Raw genomic sequence first — 23,759 nt, 5'->3', positions numbered from 1 at the left:
AAAAAAGGGAAACATATCCCCATTTTTAAAAAGGAAAAAAAGGAACACCCAAGGAACTAAAGGCCAGTCAGTTTCACTTCTATGCCTGGCCAGATCTTGTAGCTGATCCTCTGAGAAACTATGCTAGGTCACATGGAAAATAGGGAGGTGATGGGCAACAGCCAACATGGCTTCACTAAGGCCAATTTGTGCCTGATAAATTTGTGGCCTTCTACGAGGGGCCTACAGCATTGGTGGATAAGGGAAGGGCAACTGACATTGTCTGCTTGGACTTGTGCAAAGCATTTGACACCGTCCCACATGACATCATTGTCATGGAGAGACATGGGCTGGACGGATGGACCACTTGGTAGATAAGGAATTGGCTGGATGGTCTCACTCAAAGGATTGCAGTCAATGGTTCAACATCCAATTGGAGACCATGGGAAAATGTTCCAGCCACACCACTGAAGTCACAGAAGGAAAAGACAAGTGGTGTTCCTCAAGGTTCGGTATTGGGACCGGTGCTATTTAAGATCTTCCTTGGTGACATGGAGAGTGGGGCTGAGCGCACCCTCAGCAAATTTGCCAATGACACCAAGCTGTTTAGTGCAGTCAGTGTGCTGGAGGGAAGGGATGCTATCTAGAGGGACCTAGACAGACTTGAGAAGTGGCCCATGCAAGTCTCATGAAGTTCAGCAAGGCCAAGTGCAAGGTCCTGCACTTGAGTCAGCGCAATCCCAAGCACCAATACAGGCTGGTCAACAAGTGGATTGAGACCTGCCCTGCAGAGAAGGACTTGTGGGTGATGATGGATGAAAAACCGAATATGAGCCAGGAATCATAGAATCATAGAACTGTAGAATCGTAGAATCGCAGAATCACAGAATCACAGAATATGGTGGGCTGGAAGGGACATTTAAAGGTCATCTAGCCCAACTCCCCTGCAGTGAACAGGGACATCTTTAACTAGATCAGTTTGCTCAGGGTCCCATCATGCCTGACCTTAAATGCATTTAGGGGTAGAGCTTCTACCATCTCTCTGGGCAACCTGCTACAATGTTTCACCACCCTCATTGTAAGGAGCCTTTTTCCAATATCTAAGCTAAGCTAAATCTGCCCTGCTGTAATCTTAAACATTGCCCCTCAGCCTGTCACTACACACCCTTGTGAGCAGTCCCTCACCAGCTTTGCTGTGGTTCCCATTGAGGTACCAGAAGGCTGCTATAAGGTCTCCCTGGAGCCTTCTCTTCTCCACCAATGTGCATTTTCAGCTCAGAAACCCAATCACATTCTGGGCTGCATCAAAAGAATTGTGGTCAGCAGGTCAAGGGAGGTGATTCTCCCCCTCTGCTCTTATGAGACCCCACTTGGAGTAGTGGGAGGATCTCAGCTCTGGGGTCCCTAAACACAAAAAAAACATAGACCTGTGGGAGCATAACCAGAGAAGGGCCATGAAGATGATCATGAGCTGGAGCACCTCCCGTAGGATGACAGCCTGGGAGAACTGAGGCTGTTCAGCCTGGAGAAGAGAAGGCTCTGGGGAGAACTTAATAGGAGACTTCCAGTGTTTAAAGGAGGCCTACAGGAAAGAAGAGGAGGAACTGTTTACCAGGGAGTGTAATGGCAGGACAAGGGATAGTGGTTTCAGACTGAAACAGGCTAGATTTAGATTAGATATTGGGAAGAAATTCTTTTCTGTGAGGAAACAGGTTTCCCAGAGAAGCTGTGGAAATCCCCTCCATGAAAGTGTTCAAGGCCAGGTTTGATGGGATTTTGGGCAACCCGGTCTAGTGAGAGGTGGCCCTGCCCATGGCAGGGGGGTTGGAAATAGATCTTGGAGGTCCTTTTCAACCCAAATCATTCTGTGATTTTATGATTAACCAAGGATATGTGCAAAGACTTGGATAAAATGAGAGGGCTTGTTTAACCTTTAAATGAAAATGCCTAACTCCTCATTCTTTGCCTCTTGGCTCCTCCCAGAAAAGAAAATGTGGTGTTTCTGTAATCAAATTCAATGCCAATATACAGAACTGCCAATGGGTCAAAACAAGCCCAATGCAACGGGGCAGTAACAAGAAGTCTGTGTAAGAGCCAGAGAGAATTATATGTACTTCTCAAGCACAGCCTAGATTTTTCTGCTCAATTATGCGATGATCTTGGCAGCTAAATTTCTTACAAATTTAGACACCCAAAAGGATGTTTGAGGCATCCAATCTGTGAAAGAATCATAGCTATTTTGGCCTAATAAAATCTCTTATGCCTTCTTTCACCTTGCTTTTGAACCTCTTCCTTTCTAGGCCTTGAGCCTTTTTCTTTTCTCACAGACAACACATCTGTCTTCCACTTGTTTAATTTTCCATCATATAAAAAAAGATTTCAGGCTCTTTTTCTCTTCTAAAATGTTGTTTTCCTCTAACGCACTTTTGTTTCTGATTTCACCGAAGTCCCTCCTCATTTCTTATACCTCTGTGTTTTCAGTTATTTTCATCTCACCACCTATCTGCACCACCACCGTACTTCTTTTTTCAGTTTATAAATCCTTGATGATGTCTCCTTACATCACAGTTTGTCATCTTTCTCTTTCCTCTCCTAAGGTAGATAGAATCTTACCTTCATATGAGATACAGGACTGAGCATTTCAAAGGGCACTCAAGAACCACCATAGTGATTAAGAAATAGTGCAATATGAAGTTTCTAAACTGACTTCTGATTCCTCAGACTTTATTAGTATTATTTCCTGCATAATGTAAAATATATAATTTTATCTTTTAACTTCTAGGTCTCTGTCTCATACAGGCTGAAGTACATCAAGTACATCAAGGCCACAACAACTCTGCTAGTAAAACCTTCAAGTTTTCCTGGCTAGTCTTTTCTGAGTAATCATATAAAAACATATGACCTCTACAAATGCAATCTGAAGGTCCCACAAACTCATAATATCTGAAACAAAAATCTTGATCACTAGCCCACCTAAAATATTGGAAAACTCACCACCCAATATAGAAATATCGTGTCAAAGAACTGTTTATGTCCAGTTTTGTTCCAGTTTAGAAATATGCAGGTTTTTTACTTATACTGCATTTTCAATCATAGCCCTCAAGGAACAGCAATATCTCAAATGCTATGATCTGAAAAAGCAAGACAAATAAACATGCTCACTATTGCTGTTTGTCAGTTTACTTTACTTGTGTTTAAATAATTTTTTAAAAAGTTTTGTTTAGACTTTCAAATGGAGCATTGAATGGAACTTTACTCATGATTCGTAAGACTTAAGCTTTCATGTTTCTGGAGGTTTTGTTTTCATTTTGTTAAGCAATCTCAAAAGCAAATCCAGTGTGCTTTTTAGTGTTTCAATGTTTTAATGTTTTCATTTTGTTCAAGAAAAACAAAACAAAACAAAACAAAAACCTCAGCAAAAAGCGTTTCTTGGAACTATGAGTTCAAATATGGAAGACCAGCATGGCTTTTAAATCTTTTAGGAGATGAACATTTTGCTTTTTTATCATGATGTCTATGCAGATTAAAACTCGGATGCCCCAAATATTGAAACACAGCTGTAGTTCTACTCCTGTCAGTAATTCACTTGCTGAAATTAAGACTACTTAAATATTAAAAGAGCATGCAAACTGCTGACTGAATAACAATCTATTAAAAAAAAAAAAGCAAATATCAACCAGAACAGATAAGAATGGATAGAATAAGTTTAGCACCTATTCCCAAGTCTCAACCTGACATATTATATGATTTTGGGCAACACTCTCAGATCTTTAAAATCATGAAAATCATCAACAAATCTCATATAACACAGCTTTGTTGACACCAAAAAATCAAGGGACACTTGTTGAAAGATATACATTGAGGGGTTATTTTGCCACAAGGACATTATCTATAAAATAGTGATCACACAAACAAAAGGACAAGGAGCAAAGAGGTAAAGAGGAGAGCTGAAAGTTAGGGGGTGTTAGAAATTCTTTCAAATGAAAGATGCTTTGAGAAAAAAAAATTTATTATTACTGCTAATCTTTGATACATCCATTTGCATTGACAGGGTGGGAGAATGTGTACGGCTTTGACATGACCTGTATTAGGGATGTTGCCATGAAGGAGCCTTTGGTGGACATAGTAGATCCAAAGCAAGTGGTGACCAATGCCTGTTTAATAAAGGTTTGGTGATTCCAAATATGCCTAATTATGAATGTTTACACCTAATTGTAGGATTCTTTGAAGACCTGCTGCTTATGTTTTACTACTATATTTGTATGCTTCTAACTAGCCACAAAAGCCATCATGATAGAATGCTATCACACCAGTTTAAAATTGGTCGGTAGTTGTATGTTGCACATGCCCAGTACTGTCATGTGAACGTTGATACCTTGATCACTTATGGAACATCCAAAAACAAGATGCTCCTTGTGAATGTGCTCATCTGGCTGGTGTTAACTGTAACTTAAGACTCATATAAATTACGTATACTGGATAAATAGAGACGTAGTGTATTTAAATATGAATTTTAATTGCCCTACCTTCTTGTAAATAGAATTTGGAAATTAGTGATGTAATGCTGCCGAGGAGAAGGGGTAAAATAATTTTATTTGCAGTAGAAAAGACTGAAGCATCAGGTCATGAATTGGTCAGCTCTAAAGAAATAATTTTCATTTACTCCAGAGCGTGAGCTTAGAATTGGAACCTAACTTATTTATATGACTTCCTAATTCTTAGCTTTATCCAGAATGTTACTGTGCTCTTTTGACTCCAACATCTGCAGCCAGAGGTTAGCTTCTACCTTGTTCTACATTAAGACAGCAGAATTGTCACTACTCCCAGTTCACAAGGTTAGGTTAAGAAACTATAGCCTTCAGGAACACATTTAGAGCAAAAAGCTCTAAAATTCTATCCATGTGAATGAATCCTTGTCATGTGGGACTACTCTCATAAGGCCAGCTGCATTAACACCAGTGGTAATCAGGTCCGTGAATCCAAGAGTATGCTCAGTAACTCATTCTGATTTTTCCCTTCCACTTTTTGTCAGTAGCAAATAGAGCATAAAATATTCCTATATGCAAAAATAAAAAGCTATACCTTTAGTGTGCAGAACTTTTACTGAAAGCAGCAAAAAGGAACAGATGTAGAAACTCTGTGTGAGTACATATGCACGCATGGTCCATCTGCACTGGGGGAAACACAAGACATTTGTAATACAAAGCAACCTGAGAGAGAGAGCAGCTTAAAATTGCAGTACACACAAAATACACAGTTATTTAGACTGCATAAATTATGTCTGGAGAGTGAAAGACCAGGTGGCAAAATGGGTTGGCTTCACTGGAATAAAAAGCTATAAAAGCTGCGTGCCTTTACACGAAGTGCAAATCTAACGCTTTCTTTAGAAAGTCTTGGAAAGTAATTTGGTTTAATAAGACAGACCAAAACTTTCAAATTGTTCCTGTTTGGGTTTTATATCTAATTCTACATGGCCTGACATCTTTTGTCCATACACTGAATGGTGTTTTACCATGTAATGCCACCTTGGGAGCAAAGCACAAAATAACTACGCAAGCAGAAACCACCCTCCATTCCAGAATCTGTCCCTAATCTCACAAACTGCACGTTCACAAACTAAAGAAAGAGGAAATTGTCAATGAAAGGCAGGAAGAAGGGAGGCTTTTGTTCAAGCAAGCAGGAAAATCTGGGTCTATATTTTTTTGAAATTGAATTTACTTTTACATAGGGTTTATTTCTTTAAATTGCATTTCTTTAATCCTGAAAATACTGTGAATTAAGAGAATAATATTAGCCTAAGAAAACTTCTGAGAATAGGTGAACAGTAATGTTTAATTATTCAAATGTTTTATTATAGCATTTCTAGATGGCACAGCTGATTCATATTATATTTACAAAGGGATTTCTAGGGGTCTATTCAACAAAAAGCCAGCTAACTTAGGGTGCCTAACAAGTGAGGCTGCATTTCCTGTACGTTAGTCAATAGATGGACTAGTCACTAGATGCATTCCTAATAGACAAGTCAGCGCCCTGTGCTTCTGCAGATATTTCAATTTCCAATTCAGATGTTTTGAATTGTTCTACAAAATCAGCAAAATAAGATATCAATTCTACATGTTATGTAACCATGACACTTATCTGGAATGCTGGAGACTTTAGTAAAACTTTCTCATTTGTATTGTTCAGGAATTGAATGCAACCCAGGCCTTGAGCCCTTCAGGGAACCCTATCCACAGGTGCACTGCAGGTGATGCATGCAGTGAATATAGCATCTTCTCTGTTCTGGAAGCCATTCCTCTTTGAATGATCTCTTAAATACATCCCAGGGGCATGAGAACTTTCCTGGCAAGTAGGAGTCCTATTAATTCCAAACCAAATGAGCCAGGGATGGTAATAGGACCAAATCAATCAATAACTGACCTCAGGAAAAGTGCACAAGTGTCCTTCTGAGGGCTTACTGCTTTCTGTAACATTACCTGAAAAAATCTAAAAGTTTGTTTCAAACTCAGTAAAAGAGTTGTTTTTAATTCTCAGATTATCTTGCATGTTAAAGAAATACAAATAATTTTGGATTTACCCACATCTTTTTCTCCATGTTAATTTTGATTCGGTGTCAGCACCAGAGACTACAATAACAACAAATCAGTTGTTCACGTAGATATAGAAAAACCTGCAATGAGTGGCAAAAACTCACAAAACCAAACAAGAATAAGGATCATGCCACATACAGTTTGTAATAAAAAATGTTGTTGTACTTTCATGACTGTCATCCCCTATCTAGGCACAGAAAAGAACAAACAAAAAACCAAACAAAATAAATAAATTGCTTTTATGCTCCCAGTTATCCCACACTTTCTAGGAACAGTTTAAAGGTTCTGCAGGTCATGCACAACTTTAAGATTACACAGTTTAATGCTATCAAAAGCACAAACTACCCTCCTTGCACATAAAACATAATTATATAACTTTTTTTTTTTAATCGGAGAACTTAGCATAACAGTAAAAAATCCTATTGACTTACATACTCAAATATTCAGTTCTTTGAGAAATTTTCCCTGTTTTGAAAATATCATGGTTTACCTGCATGAAACCTTATTTCAAAGGACCTGCATTATTTTATTCAAAAAAGTACTATTTTATTCAAAAAGGTACTGTTGCTTAGAAAGATCCAGCTACACAGTTGAGTCATTTGTCTGAGCTGCAATGAGTGCAATGTTCTTCTCCCATAATATTCTTTACCCATGAGGTCTAGGGCAAGGCATTCCTCATGAGAATTTTCTCTTGGTCCACTGCAACTTCAGTGAACTCCCTAATCCCAGCTTCACCTTCTCTTCAAGCAAGAGGCTTTAATCGTCCTTCAAACACTGTTTGTTTTGTTCTCATTTTTCTTCTCTACGATTTTCTTCAACATGAAGATCTCCCTTCCCTTTCCTAAGTGACTTTCGCTGTCACTCTTCCCTTTCCAGAAGTTCTCCCCTTAATCTTTTCCTTAAGCATCCTCATATTTAAGTCTGCCTATCCCCTTCCTCCACCACAAATGAAAATCACATAAAACAAATAACATCATGGTAATTTTCAGGCATTTCCTCTGTGCAAAAAGGAAAAGATGGCAGAAGAGGAGCACTGGCAGGAGGCTGACATCTTGTCTATCTAGAAGCAGTAGATAAACTTGCTTCCTTGTTATTTCATCTAATAGAGATTCTTCCTTTCACTACTTCCTGAAACACCCAGAACTTAATGTTGTTTCTTAGCTACTCACATTAGTACTCTTAGTTCTCTGCAGTCTTTAAAAAAAAAAATATTCTTTTGGAAAAGTGAATGTGTTTTGGGGGTTGAATCTTGCATTCAGTGCTCCCCTCAGAGCTGCATATAGGTGAAATTATAGGTAGTTTTTCTCCATGCTTGTCAGAAAAGAGGGTTTGTCCCTTTCTCTTTTCTCTAGCAATTGTACTTAGCCTTAAAAGCAATCCTTTTCCTGAAGCTGGCACTACTGCTTTGTCTCTTTCTCCTTTCCCTAGCAATAAACTGTACTTAGACTTCAGATCAATACTTTTCCTGAAGCTGGAAGCACTGCTTGTACTAATGGTACTTGTCCTCCAGCTTCTTTACCTGCTATGATTAGCGCTGCCTTCACCATCATATAATCATAGAATTGTTAAAATGAAAAGGCCTTTAAGATCATCAAGTCCAACTATTAACCTAGCAACGCTAGGTCCACCACCATCACATCCTATATTGAACACTTTCCTCTTTGTCCAAACTAAGACAGCTTCAGTGGGAGACAGGAAGGGGGAAAAAGCTGACTCAAAACTAAAAAGGAAACAAATGAACAAAACCAGGTATTCGCTGAGATTTGAATCTTTAACTTATCCCATGCTCACACAATTGTAGCTGAGTAAGCTGACTGCGTGGGGGGGGATCAGAAAAGAGTTATGTTGGCAATTTAGAACAACGTTAATTACAATTCACATGAGGAAATAGGTCAGGAAGGAAGGCCGCATTTTCCTCATCAGCAAACCTGATTGAGAACTGTTTCTCTCATTAGTTAAGTTGCCTTCAGCTAAAGTTTTACCATTCAAACAAGAAATACACAGCAGCTTACAACACCACATCTCAATCTCACTGTCATGATCCCTGTGATTCTAAATGATCTTCTATAATAATTTGCTTGGTTCTAAAGCAACTTGTGCCACAGGAAAGCCCAAAAAACGTTCTTTATGCAGTGAATGTAAAAACTGGACCTCTGTCTCTGAAGCAGGGACATGTAACATGGGATGTCTCATGGTCTTTCATGCAGTGTCAACCACGATCTGGACCTCTTTATTTAGCTGATAATTCTGACACTTTTATTGTTGCTCAGCTTTACACATTTTATTTTTTTGTATAATTAGGAGCTGTATTTTGATAAAATTCTGACTAACTCTGCACATTTTGGTTTTTTGAAATCTGAATGAAATATGCTAAATCATGACTTTTACACTTCATTTATGCAAAGGTAGCATTTGTCCCGTGTGCTGTTAGCTGTAACTACCATTCAATGAGTGGTGACATTTAATATAAGAATATATAGTAGCCAGAGTACAATTCAAAGTCATCACTAAAACAGTATCAAGCCAGTTTCAAAAGTATATTCATTCAAAAATACACCCATCTTTGTCTCATACGCAAAGCATAGTAAAAAAACCCCACGTTATCCTTAAAATATCACTACAGAAGTGACCACTATTTTATCCAGCATATCTGTTTAAAATTTCCACTAACTTCCCTAATAAAAATATCTCCTACTAACTTTGATTTCACTTTATCCTGCAGTGCCAACACTGCTCCGAGAGAGGGAGATAAATCCCTTTTATGTGACACATATTGGATTTAATTCACAATTTCCCCGCAGTGATACCACTAAAAAAGCCACCAAAAATTACAGAACTCTGCAGCTATCACCCACAGGTCCGGTCTAGCTTGTCAAAGCAAGTTTTGCAGGCTGCTATGGAATTCTGCCAGATGACTTAAGAAATTCTTATTCCTAGTATGCTTTTAATCTTCTTTTTAAGAAAAAAGAATGCACGACATTTTAAGGCTATCTCAGTCTTAAATGACCACTTAAAAGCCTGGGTCACTTACAATCACTAGTGACTCAGGGTGCCATTGCAATATAGTGGAATAATTTCCAATATGGTGAAGTTATTCTTCAACACTACTGTTAATCAGACAGGCCAAAATTATAGCTTGCTTAAATCATGCCACCGTAAATTTTCTAAGTAAGTCTCAGAAATACTTTATATGAGATCTATGCAAAGACTTCAGTAGCTCAAATATGGCTGCATCTTTTCATGTCTGGTTTTGCAGACTTCTCTTAGATTAGAATACAACTGCTGAAAGAGCCCTCTGTTGTACCCTAGAAGAGAGTAAAAGAGCCCCGACACTCTACTCTCCATTTTTGCAGTGTGAGTCTGACGTAATGTCGGTGAGGTCAGTGACAGGATTCCTGGTTTATATTGTTAGAGTAGAGCACATCCAGATTTCTGCCTACAAAGCTTCTACGTCTCTGTATATGTGACATGTTTCGTCCTTCTGAATAATTGAAAGAAAAGTATTCTGGGGGTTTGACAGATATGCCCTAACAAGGGCAGTAAGGACACCGAAGCCAGATGCACTTTAGGAGAGTATCAGAAAGTGCACTGATAGAAAACATCTTCTATAACATTAGGATACAATTAACATCATTTCAGACTTAGTTTCTTCCCTAACATGATGAAAAGTTTTGGAAACATCCCAGTGTTGTGGTTCCAGCCTACTGCCAGGGCTGACAACAAAGAACCACACGATTGCTTGCTCACTCCTCCTCCCACCCAGGTCTCCACAGGAGTGTGGAGGGAGAAAATTCAACAAAGAGGCTCAAGGATTGAGATTAATGGACAGGGAGGGTAATGATCTACCACTTGAAGGGTGAGAAAACAGAATAGACTTGGGGAGAAAAACATAAATTTAATTTACCACCACCATTTATGGAGTAAGATGGTCAGAGGAATACATAAATAAGTACAACCTGATTTTAAATACATTCTCTACCCCCACCCCTCCTGTTTTCCCAGCTACCTTCTCCCCCCCATTGGTGCAATAGAGGGGAATAGAGGGTGTAGTCCAACTTGTCATTACTTATCATCCATGGCAGCTCCTCCTTGAGAATGAGGGCTCCTCACAGTCTCCCCTTCACATTGCATGGTGTCCTCTTCACAGGAGGCAATCCTCTTCCTCCTCGTGAGTCCATCCCAGTTGGGGCCACAGTTTACTTCAGGCACATCCCCTGCTGATACTTGGTCTCTCTTCCCTCTTGAATGGGGCTCTTCATGTGTCGCTGCATCCTGGACATCCTCGCCACTGTCAATTACCTCAACTGGCAGCCAGTCATCTTCCTGCCATCTCAACCACTACTGGGCTCCAGAGAAAGGTTCTAGTCCAACACCCTCCTCCCCTTCTTGCTTTCATGGACCATGTTCCTTTGTTTTCATCTCACATCCCCCTCCTTCAACAGAAAAACTCCCCTACATAAAGACAGGACAGCTCAAGACAAAAGGAAACCAAAATAGAAAGAGGAACAATAGGGTTGCCTTTTAAATAGCCTGATCGCAGAGGCACTGGTTGACCTGGCCCTGGCCGGAGACAGTCCGATTCGTACCTGAGGGTTGGGGTAGGGTCTTGAAGTTCCTCAAGAGTCATCTCCCTCAGCTCTCCCTCCGCTTCCAAAAACCTCACCAGACTCAAACCCATGACACCCAGATAAAAGTAATATGTAGCTGGGAAAATGGGATCCATCTAAAAAACTCCATTTAGGCCTTGAACAGTGAGATTTAAATATTGATGGAAATAAGCAAATCTTGGAGACTACATCATTGCCCCCAAATACTGTAATCAAGCCGTAGTACAATTTATATGATTTGCTTCTTTCTAGTTCAAGAGTAAGATCCCAGTGCTTACTCTTTTGAATTAGTTAACTGACACAGGTCTTGAAAGCATTATCAGTTAAAATCAGGCCCTTACGTTGCTTCAAATGTTTTGACTGCTTGACACAGTCAAAGCACATTCCCTTCCAGAGATGCTCAAACTAATCAGGAGTTTATTTTTCTTAAAAATCCAACTCTGCCATCTTTCCTCATGCTGACAGTCCTTGATGACAAAAGGTCTTAGAACCAGGACCTGTATCTCCATTTCAACATCCATTGTGCCTATATTTGTCAAAGCACATTTTTACCCTGATTTCCTCCAGCTCCGGCAGCCCCTCCCTACCATTCCCAAGGACACACACTTTTCTGTGAGTGGACTCCCTTTTCATGCTCTGTCAACTTAGTCAGATAACTGGATTATTTTCTGATTATTTGATATATTCAAATGTAACATTGATTTCTCACAGTGTTAAAGGGCTGCCACTTGTTTTTGTTGTTGATCATTAAATAAAACACTTAAGTACATCAGTTAATACATACCTTAGAGCTACAGACATCTGCTTGTGAAAGTCTTTTTCTTTCTCCTCAAAACAGGAAGTAGATATTTATACAGTGAAGACTGAAGAACTGGCATTTACTTCTGCATTCTGCCTCCAAGTTCAGCGTAATGATTACATTCATGCCTTGGTCACCTATTTTAATATTGAATTTACAAAATGCCACAAGAAGATGGGTTTTTCTACAGGTAATTTGTATTTCTTTTAATTTAATTTCTTTTGCTGTCAGTTTATCAGTGCTACTAGTCAGATGATACAGGAAGGTTTACTATACCACTAGATTTGAATTTCAGTGATAAAAATTATTGTCTCTTTAAGGAAGGTGAGCAAGATGAGGAACAAACAACTGCTTGTAGGAATTCTGCAAAAACTGACTCAGGATTTTGTAACAGCTACCAATCTTAGAGATCAGCAGGCATTATGACCCAGGAGTTTACACCCATCACACCATATCTACATTGTGTGACAAATTTCTCATATGAGACAGAGCATATCTGCATCCCAGTTTTCCCCAAATCAAACCTCAACAAAAACTGTTGCTTGTCTTAGAGTTTAATTGAAAACCATCATTTTTTTCTGCAAGATATAACCACACATATATTGTCTATGTTAATCATATCTAATAAAACCAAATGGGAAACTTTAATTTACCTTGGGAGCAGATTTTCAAAGGAATAACACCATTCCTGTAAGGCATCATTTATCAGAGTAAATAAACCAGCCAGTGTTGCAAGAAACATAAAAACCTCATGACTGCTTTAACGACAAGAACAACAAATTTTAGTTGGTGCTGGTTGCAGTTAGCACCATTACACAACTCAGACAGGTGTAAATGGGATGTGATAGAAATGAATTATATCATTAGAAATCTGTTTTTTCTCCATTGACAGGAGTTCTCAATCCTTTACATGGTTCAAAGTGTTGTCTCAAAACAGTTACTGAGCCTGGTGCTCAGTAAACCAATCTCACAAACTGAGACAAGACAGTGTTTTTATTACAAAGTTGCACAAGTTTGGGTACTGGGATCAAAGAAACACACCTCAGTACTTTACAGGATGATTTTTAAACACAATTCTATCAATAACAGACTTCTAAGACATCCCACTAGTATCTAATTAGTTAGTAATCTGCATTTTGCTACACAGTCATAATGCCACTATACATATTCTGAGAGTAAGAGTCTCTACTTGGTCTAAGGTCTCCTGCACAGTGGGTGTGATTTTTAGTATTATAATCAGGACAGTTCACCTAAGGATAGGACTAATCATCTCTGTAGCTGACAGTTCAGAAATACATAGAATCACAGAATCATAGACCCATAGAATCATAGAATCACAGAATGTCAGGGGTTGGAAGGGACCTCTAGAGATCATCTAGTTCAACTCCTCTGCCAGAGCAGGATCCCCTGGGGCAGTCACACAGCAACGCATCCAGGTGAGTTTTCAAAGTCTCCAGAGAAGGAGACTCCACGACTTCTCTGGGTAACCTGTGACAGTGTTCTGTCACCCTCACAGTAATGAAGTTTCTCCTCATGTTGAGGTGGAACTTCCTATGTTCTAGCTTATACACATTCTTCATTGTCCTATTACTGGGCATCCCTGAAAAGAGACTGCCCCCTTCCTCTTGACACCCACCCCTCAGATATTTATACACATTAATAAGATCCCCTCTCAGCCTTCTCTTCACAAGACTAAACAGACCCAATTCTCTAAGTCTTTCTTCATAGAAGAGAAGTTCAAGTCCCTTAACCATCTCTCTAGCTCTCCGTTGGACTCTCTCCAGTAGGTCCCTGTCTCTCTTGAACTGGGGAGCCCGAAGTTGGACACAGTATTCCAGGTGTGGTCTCACCAGGCAGAGTAGAGGGGGAAGAGAACTTCCCTAGTCCTGCTGGACACACTTTTCTTAATGCACCCCAGGATCCCATTGGCCCTCTTGGCCACAAGGGCACACTGCTGTCCCATGGACAACTTCCTCTTCACTAGGATTCCAAGGTCTTTCTCCATGGGTCTGCTTTCCAGTAGGATGAACCCTAGTCTGTCCTGGTGCCTGGTGTTATTCGTCCCCAGATGCAGGACTCTACACTTGTTCTTACTGAACTTCAGAAGGTTCACCTTCACTCACCTCTCTATCCTGTCTAGATGTTGTTGGGTAGTAGCAGAGCCTTCTGGTGTGTCAGCCATCACCGCCTCCACTCCCACTTCCCCCCGCACCAGTTTTGTATCACCAGTGAACTTTCTGAGGGTACAGTCTATCACCTCATCCAGGTTGTTGGTGAAAATTTAAACATGATAACTGTGTATACATACAATATACATATTCTAGGATGTTGCCTCTTCAGGAATGGCCAGTTCTTGATTACAAGTTCCTTTACTAATCATAGTTGATAGTAACAAGGATAATCATCCTACTTCTTGACATTGTATAAGTATTTGTCTTTCTTCAGTACATGCAATCAGTTTACAAAGTTTCAGAACTAATTCAATGTAACATTTAACTTCTTTATGACTGGATAACAAAAACTCAAAGTACTATGTTCAAGTATTTATATTTGATTCTAGAAATATAACCATATGGATGATGTTATTTGGTATCTCATATTATGTATTTCAGTAACCGAGTTTCACTGATCATTCTATGACGGTTTTACACTATAGTATTTCCCGCATTCATGATAGTCATCAGTATGTACTGGGAAACAATCTGTAGCAAGGGAGACATGAACAATCTGTGAGGGACTGCAGTGGCAGAGGGATTGGAACAAGATGATCTTCACGGTCCCTTCCGATTCAAACCATTCTATGATCTAAGGTGAAAAACACTTGAGGTTTTAGTAGTGTTTTTTTTCCACAGCAGGCTGTTTCAGTAGGAGGCAGCCCATTGGTCTTTTCTGAAAGTAAAACCTCCAGTTTTCTATAAAAAAATAGCTTCAACAATGTTGAGCTTCAACAAAGGCAAAAGTAGGGTCTTGGGCCTGCACCAGTATAGGTTAGGGGTAGATGTGCTAGAAAGTAACCCTAAGGAAAAAGATCTTGGAGTCCTAGTAGACAGTAAGTTAACTATGAGCCAGCAATATGTCCTTGTTACCAAGAAAGCCAATGGTATCCTGGGCTGCATTAAGAAGGGTGTGGCCAGTAGGTTGACGGAGGTCATCCTTCCCCCTCTGTTCTGCCCTGGTGAGACCAAATCTGGAATACTATGTCCAATTCTGGCCTCCCCAGTTCAAGAAAGGCAGAGAACTACTGGAGAGAGTGTCATCGAGGGCAACAAAGGTAATTGGGGGGCTGGAGCATCTTTCTTATGAGGAAAGGTTGAGACAGGTGAGACTATTTAGCCTGGAGAAGAGAAGGCTGAGAGGTGACCTTCTCAATGTCTATAAATATCTAAAGGGTAGGCACAGGGTGGATGGAGCCAGACTCTTATTAGTAGTGTCCAATGACAGAACAAGAGGCAATGGGCACAAGCTGGAACACAGGAAGTTTCACTTAAATATGAGAAAGAACTTCTTTACTGTGAGGGTGTTTGTCACTAGAACAGTGCTTCCATTGCAGCTCAGAACACCGCTCTGCTTGAATATTCATCCTTCTAGTGAAATCACCTTTGCATCTCACAAAGCCTGGCTCCATCCACCCTGTGCCCACCCTTCAGATATTTATAGACATTGAGAAGGTCATCTCTCAGCCTTCTCTTCTCCAGGCTAAATAGTCTCACCTGTCTCAAACTTTCCTCATAAGAAAGATGCTCCAGCCCCCCAATTACCTTTGTTGCCCTCGATGACACTCTCTCCAATAGTTCTCTGCCTTTCTTGAACTGGGGAGGCCAGAATTGGACATAGTATTCCAGATTTGGTCTCACCAGCAGCAGCACCCAGGTAATGCACACAGGCAGCAGTCACATGAGCAGCTTGACAAGCAGCAGCACAGGCATAAGGAGATGTCTTCTTGTTAGAAAGCGTATGGTATTTATCCCACTGCTTTGTTATGTTTTACTTGCTGCTTTGCCGGAGTTCCCAGGAATCAAAGGATAGCTTTGCAGGGTAGGAATGTGAGACATGCCTCTGCATCTATCCCAGGCCTCTCTTATCTAAGCGCAGCCATGCTGCTTGTTGAGCACACAAGGCCAAGCAGTAATCTTACTAGATTGTGTTTTCCAACTAGTATGTGTTTTCCGACAGCTCAAGGGCAAGTCACTTGAACATACCTACAGTCCTCCTCACCAGTCTTCCATTATATACTTATAGTCTCCATCTTTGAAGAGTCAAAAAACCCATCTGGATGGAATCCTGTGATGTGCTCTAGGCAATCCTACTGTAGCTGGTGGGTTGGACTAGATGATGAATAGGTGAATAGGCATCTAAAGTGGCAAGGAAAAGGACCCGTTATACTATTGCAAGGAGTTGCTTTTCTGCAGAGTATACACGGACTTGCTCCAGTATCAGTATAACAAAAAGTGGCTGGGATGAAGACTTCCTTGACTTGCCTTTTGGGTGTATGAAATAAAGAGCATTCACTCGGGCACCTAGACAGAAACTGTTCTGCAAGACCGCTACAGGTGAGCTTAGCTTCCCTTAGCACACAGGAAGCAAGAACTTGGAGAAGAAGAGAGGTAAAATAGTATTAAGGAGAAGAGTCTACATTTGGACAAAAGCCTAGGGTAGCTATCAAGTTTGGCATAGTGTTTTTCACTATTTGACCTTTTTGCAGACCCATTTCAACTTGCAAATTTGTGTGTAAGGTATTTTATGCCTCCCAGTCACAAAAAGAGGGGAAAGGAGTCACAATCTCTAGTATTTTTGAACCTCTATCAAGAACGGTGTTCAACAGCACTGCCTGAAAATGTGGCTTCTCTAAATTATCTGCAGCTCCCCTGTGCTGTTACTTCAGAGGTTCTGAATGCTTAGTCACGCGCTTCCATTCTAGGATCCTTTCAGCTGTGATGACTTGCCCTTTTTGATTCTTTCTCCAACTAGCTGCTAGTGGCTCAGCCTCTTTGAGGCTTGCTTGGAGAGGCTTCCTATGTCTCCAACTTTGGTCTCCAGTCACTTGGCAAACGTTGGATTTCTCCTATTGAATTATTTTCTTTGCTTTACTGTCAATTCTCTGAACATCTTACTTCAGTTATTAACTTCTCCATCAGGCTGTATGGCCCATGAAATAAAAAAAAGTTGGATATCATTATATGCAAATGAGGGAGAACTACTAGCCAGATGTCCAAGCAAAGTCAAATTCTTAACATTTTCAAGTCTATGCTCAAGTTGTTTATGTGTTTTTGACAAGACTTTCTTCTAAAACCGAAGTTCACTCTGGCCTTCTTTGACTCAAATGCAGCTACAGCCATATGACCAATTATAACAGATCTAGAGACCACTCTGAAGCCTGGGGAGACCAATTGGTTGTGAGTCCTTTGCAAAGTACTCAGTCCAAGATTTCCTCTGGGTCCCATGTGGTGCCTCTCTACACATAAGACAAGTATTATTCATGGGGATAGATTATTTGTTTTTCACATTATCTAAAATAATGGAAGATATGCCTTGCAGCCATTCAGGAACAAGGTTTTTATACCATGAAACTGACAGTATATGAGTCGTCCCTCAAGGCATGCATCAGGACTACAGAACCTTAAACAAAACCATAGGACCAGACAGTAGGCATCTTAGTCAATGTCATTGTAAGGCTACATTCTAACATCTTTTAAAGATCACGGTGATGAGGGAAGCTTCTTGATGATTAGCCAAAGGCAGTTATCACACTGATCTTCAAGATGTGTAGTAAGCAGGATCCATGGAACTACAGTACAGTCAACCTCATCCCAGTTCCCAGGAAAGTAATGACACAAATCCACCTGGAAACTATTTCCAGCCATATAAAGGACAAGAAGGTGATTGAGAACAGCTAACATGAATTTACCAAAGCCAATTATAAGTGGCAAACTTGATTGCCTTCTAGAAGCTAGCTGTGTTGATGAGAGGTCAGTGGCTGTTGTATATCTTAACTTTAGCAAGGCCTTTTATACATCTTTGTGTAGCATTCTTACAGCTATATTGGTAAGATACATACTGCATAAGTGAACAATAACATGGGTAAAAAAATGGTTCAAAATGTGTCAGTAAAGTCAAACCAGAGGCCAGTTATTAGTAGCATTCCACAGATGACCAACAGTGAGGTCAACATTGTTCCACATCTTTATTAATGACCTAGATGATGGGCAGAGTGCACTCTCAGGAAATTTGTTGATGATCCCAAATTGAGAGGAGCATGGGCTGGAGAGAAAGGCTTGCTATTTAGACAGACCTACACAGGTTCAAAATGGGCTGATGAGAACCTTATAAATTTCAGCAAAGCCAAATGCAAAGTCCTGCAGCTGGGACCAAACCACTCCATGCTGTTGCTTTGGTCAACTGGATAGAAATCAGATTTGTTGGAAAAGACTTTTGGCTTCTTGTGAGCAACAAACTGAACATGAGTCAGAAGTATGCCTTCACAGCAAATCTGGCCAATCATCCTGACCTATATTAGCATGAGTGTAGACAGAGAATTGAGGAAAGTGATTTTCTGTATCTATTCAGCACATCATGATAAGATAAGTGCAGAACAAGTTACTCCTTAAAAAGGTCATTTGTTCTTCTGTAACTGAAGAAATAGACACACTATCTTGAAGACTGTCCTGGATTCTCAGCTATTGTCTGTTGGCAAAACTGTTGGCAATTCAGTAAAATATCTAAGTTTGCAGGGCATGAGGAAGTGCCACTTCCTATATATGTCTTTTCTTTTTTTAAATTATGAAGAAAATAAGTGTGTGATTTGGAGTAGACTTGAAGACCTGTGCCTATATTCCACAGACACACCCTTCCCTGTTTATGAAGCAGAAGTTTCCAAACATGTCAGGCTTTTCTAAGGAAGATAGCTCTGCATGAGGACATGTGTACATGTACATGAGTGTGTGCAAGATAGTAGTTATGATGTAAAATATAAGTTCAGTTTAGTTTTGACCTAATGTGTTTTCAGTTAGAAATTTAACAGAGGCATGTCCAAATGGAAAACTGATTCTGGATCTGAACTCCTGCAAGAAGATCACTTCATTTGACAGCAAGGAGTAGTAGTTATTAAAACTGTCTAAACACAGAAATTATTTGGTAAAATAATTTTCCTTTGGAAGATATCAGTTTGCCAACACAGTTTCTGACAAAAGTTTGTTTATATCAGCCTTCTGATTCTAGAATTTTGGAAAAAAAAGAACTGTTAAAAATTTCTGTCTCTACAGGTTTTTTTTAAAAAAAACCTGAATAATTTCCCAGTCACAAACAATTTTTAAAGACAAATTTTTTTTTTAAACGTTGATGGTGAAATGAAATTATATCATTCTTTCAGTAAATATGATTCAATATAACAGGTACATGTCTGCATCAAAAAGTGACTGTGGAAACAAATGGAATTAAAATATATTTATCAGAGGCTTTTTTTTTTTTGGCCAGGTCAGGAAGTCTGTGAACTTGTGCAGCTATTCTTAGGTTCCTAGATGCTCTTAAAAGCAAGAATGCTAGAAACAAGAAGTAACCAATGCAAGTTCATTAGGCACTGCTCAAAGATTTGAAATTAAATCAGAAATAAGACAAATACATAAAAGAAAAACTTGAAATAGCAGAATATCATCAAAGTGATTCTGCTAAGCAAGACTAGTAATTAATTTAGACTGGCAAATTGCCCATAGCATATGCCTTTAAAAAGTCCAAACACAGGTCTTTCCCCAGCTGTATCCTCCTGAAAACTATAAAATTGCCGTTCCAGGATCGTGAGTCAAAGATTTCATCTGTGTCATTGTGATTATAGTTTTCAATGAACCTTTCTTTCATGATTTTTTGTAATTGTTTTCTAAACTAATTTAGACTTTCAAAGCACTTAGTGCTAAAGATTTCCCCGATTTGAATGTGTGTGGGTTGAAAAGAAAGAATCAAAAAGGTGCCTGTCATGCCCAGTAAACACTTTTGTGGGAATCTTTGCTAGGTATGAGTCACATCTGACATATTCCAGTAAAAATCAGAAGACAACCCACTGACAGTCAGTAGAATTGTGTTGCTGTAAAGCATGTGTGCTAATACAGTATGCAAGTTAAAACATTATATGAAGAGAAAGGCTTTATTTCAATTGTTCCCAAGTCTTAATTTGATTTGTAAGACAAAGATGAAATTTCTATAAATAATATTCATATGTATATATATATATAATTTTTTTTAGCACCCGATGCTCCCTACACCCACTGGAAGCAAACTGTCTTCTACTTAGAGGACTATTTAACTGTGAGACGAGGAGAAGAAATCTATGGGACTATATCCATGAAACCAAACGCAAAAAATGTGGTGAGTCAGCGTCACTGATGCTAATTCCAGTTCTGTTGTTCACAAAGTATAATCAGTGATATTTAAAACTGATATAAGAAAAGCAATAAACATGATAAAGGCTCCAAATTCATGTTTATTAGCTGGTGGCAGCAGTGCTAATGCAATGCTAATGTTATAGAACACAGCCTGCAGACAAGCTAACATGGGAAGGAAGAAATGATTCAAGTGCATCAAGTTAGGTGCCCTCTGCAATCAGCCTCGCTTATCTTTGTGACACAAGTAGACAAGGGTCTCTTCGTACTGTCATTAAAATCAGTGGTAAGATAACTTCTGCCAACACAAGATGATCAAAAGTTCCACGTCTATAGCCAGATTTCCCATTCAGGGCCCAAGAACTCTCCTTTAGGAAATGAACAGATTTCAGCCGACTGTATGAACTCACTAATCAAATGTACTTGAATCACCAATCAAGTGATATGGTTGTTCAAAAATTGTGGCTTTCCACAGAAAATACAGATATTTTATTTATCATGACTGGTGAAAACTTCCTCAATTTCTCTGCTGTGGGCTGAATCCCTCGCCAAGTATGTCAGCTACTCCATGCTTCTTTTAACTTGTCAGGAGACTATGAGACATGGTCTGATGAACAACCTATGCCTGTATAGAAAAGCAAAATGTGAGAAGTATGGCTTTGGGAGAAACAATGGCACCATTTTTTGCCAAAAAACTTGAGCAGAATTTCTTCATTTTCTATTACAACACACAGCCATTAAATAACCTTGTTATAATCTGTCTGTACAGTTGTAATTGTTGAAATATTATGTTTGTCGACTGCAGTAAGTCTTGCCATTTCATTTTCTTACTTTTTTGCATTATTTTCCCTTTTTTGTACCAAATACAGATTGGACATGGTTTTCATAGAACTGTTGGTACAAGGAAAGAGTAAAAACAAAATAAAATTGACATTAAAACAAACACATTCACTTCTGAAGCTACCGTTTGCTGTAAAAGTAGAGGAAAATAGTCTGTTTCCCACCTTTATGTTGTCCTTGGGGGAATGCAACATTTTCTTTTAGGTTGAAATTATCAATATTCTTCTGGGGGGAAAATGAAATAAATACTTCACATTTGTTTGCAGAGCAGCAAGCACCTGAATGCAGATTTGGATGCTAAAATTGTGTTCTTGATCATTGTCATACAACAGAGATATCTTAATTCAAGAGGATTTGTTAGTGTTTTGTTCTTCTGAAACATGAAGGCTTTCAGAAGCTTGTAGAGAGACAGCTTCATTTTGTAAGGATATATAGTGCATCTTTCAAAAACACACATCATTATAAGTCAAAGAATGACTGAGGTCTTCTCTGAAATGGGAAGATTGTTAAATCTAGTCTGGAATAACTCCTACTGTGAAAGCCCTTTATTCTAGATTAAGAGCATCTTGATAGGGTATCCTTAAAAAAATATTACAGAATGCATATGATAGCACAGCATTTCAGAAGCTTCCTAGTTGCAACCAGAAGACAAATTAGCATGAAGAAGAATACCCAAATACACCCCAGATACAGATTGCATGGTGAATGCTATTGTACATCCTATAACCTGCTTTTTCAGTATTAGCAACATTTAAAAACAAAAGAAGTTAGAAAACACAGTAGATATCTCTTGAATCTGTAGGTCTATTCAACCTGAGAAATGATAACTGAATTCATACACTAAACTTATGGTCTTACTTATATGTTACATTTAAATCTTTTTACAGCGTGACCTGGATTTCACAGTAGATCTGGATTTTAAAGGACAGCTATGTGAAATGTCGGTATCTAATGACTACAAAATGCGCTAGCAAGAAACCATTCAGAGATGAAAAGGAGAATTTTATCAAGTCCTGAACTGCTGGACTTCAAGCTGTTCACAAGATAATTATATCAAATACTAGAATGTTTACTGTGACAGAAAGTGGTAACCTGATCCTTCTTGCAGATTGTGCAGCAGGCTGGGACTCCACTGTGAATGTACAGTATATAGAACTGTAGCTTTTGTCAAACATAGGAAAAATAAGCAACAGTCTTGAGTGTCCTGGTTAACTTTAGGATGGCAGAAGATGCATATACAAATTGTACAACTTACTGTGAATTTCTGGTTCTTCCAAGCTTTGCATGTTACAGATAACTAGGGCAGTTTTCTCAATAAAAAAGACCACTACAACACATTACTATGATAGTATTATTGGACCCATATTCAATATAGATGAATATATATATACATAGTACATGAAAAAAATATCATTTCATAGTAGGAAATTGTTTTGTAATTATTATGCAGTTATAATGATGTTACCTCTGGCACTCCTCTAGGCAGCGATGGACAGTATTGTTCCATTATCTGTCCAACGTTACAACTTTGGTAAATACTCCATGCAAAGTGTAGATAAGAGCTGGGCATTTACAGAAAGTTCAACAGCTATCTTTTTAAATGTCCTCTGGGAAATGTGGACCATTAGTTTTAAAATTCACCTTCACAAATGGATGTCTGTCAGAGCTTTAAAAAAAATTAGCTTTTTATCCTTGAAAATATTCTGTGGTGAGTTTTTATAGCTGGATTTTGCATGAGACCTTTTGAAACGAGACATCTAGTATTTAAATGTGATGAATGCAAAGTCTTTGAAATGGTGGGTTATTCATGTTTCTTGGCCATGCCATATTTCAGTTCTTTGCAAGATTCCTAATACAAAATATTTTTTAAAAAAAATAGGAATTACTGTTTCCTTTTGGTCTCATTTTAGATAATTTTTAATTTGCAAATACTATTCTCAAGAGTGCAGTGATTTGCAGGAACAAACTAATGTCTTTAAAAAAATGTCTATCGCTACTGATATTATGAAGATGTTTGTAGCTTCCTTATCCCCTTACATTCCTTGTTTTTCTTAAAATATCTCCTGCTTACAGTAAAAATTAACTGCTTATAATTCTTCATACATATGTATCAAGTCTTATTACTATGAGAATGTTGACCATTTGATTACATGTAGTTCATATAAAACTGCATCATTAGTCCTATCTACCCATTTTTCAGTGTGTCTGGCATTAGGCACTAAATTATATTCTATCATGTATTGGATGAGTTTAACTAGTTTTTATGCTAAAAATCTTTTTAATCACTTGCAAACAGAGCATACTTGAAGATGCATTTTCCCAGTATCTGTCAACTTTTCACTTTTTAAAAAGCTATTTCTATTGGGTTTTCCTTCACAAAAACTGTACAGTGCCTCTATTTTATTATGATCTAGGGATTATATCACATTGTATCTATGTAGAATGAAATTAAACTGTAATTCAGCAGTAAAAGATACTGTTTGCACTGTTATTCATCACTGTTGTTTTAAAGCACTCTTATTTTCTTGGAGTGAAGACAAACAAGGATTTTGCCTGTCATTTTTTCTGTCATTTTCAA

General features: G+C 38.8%; 1 protein-coding gene across 1 annotated transcript in view; it reads left to right on the top strand.

The window, feature by feature from the left end:
• LOC104277945 (protein arginine N-methyltransferase 8) overlaps nucleotides 1-22,392 on the top strand; it is a 38,847-nt gene extending 16,455 nt beyond the window's left edge. The window contains exons 6-9 of the mRNA XM_009874763.1: nucleotides 4,031-4,146; nucleotides 12,015-12,165; nucleotides 20,206-20,327; nucleotides 22,069-22,392. Coding sequence (XP_009873065.1) covers nucleotides 4,031-4,146; nucleotides 12,015-12,165; nucleotides 20,206-20,327; nucleotides 22,069-22,152 — 473 coding nt within the window. The 3' untranslated portion in view covers nucleotides 22,153-22,392. The remainder of the gene's footprint in view (nucleotides 1-4,030; nucleotides 4,147-12,014; nucleotides 12,166-20,205; nucleotides 20,328-22,068) is intronic.
• The last annotated feature ends 1,367 nt before the right edge of the window (nucleotides 22,393-23,759 follow it).

Source organism: Apaloderma vittatum, unplaced genomic scaffold, assembly GCF_000703405.1.
Source record: "Apaloderma vittatum isolate BGI_N311 unplaced genomic scaffold, ASM70340v1 scaffold14448, whole genome shotgun sequence".
Classification (NCBI taxonomy): Eukaryota; Metazoa; Chordata; class Aves; order Trogoniformes; family Trogonidae; genus Apaloderma; species Apaloderma vittatum.
This window is presented reverse-complemented; position numbering and strand designations above follow the sequence as displayed.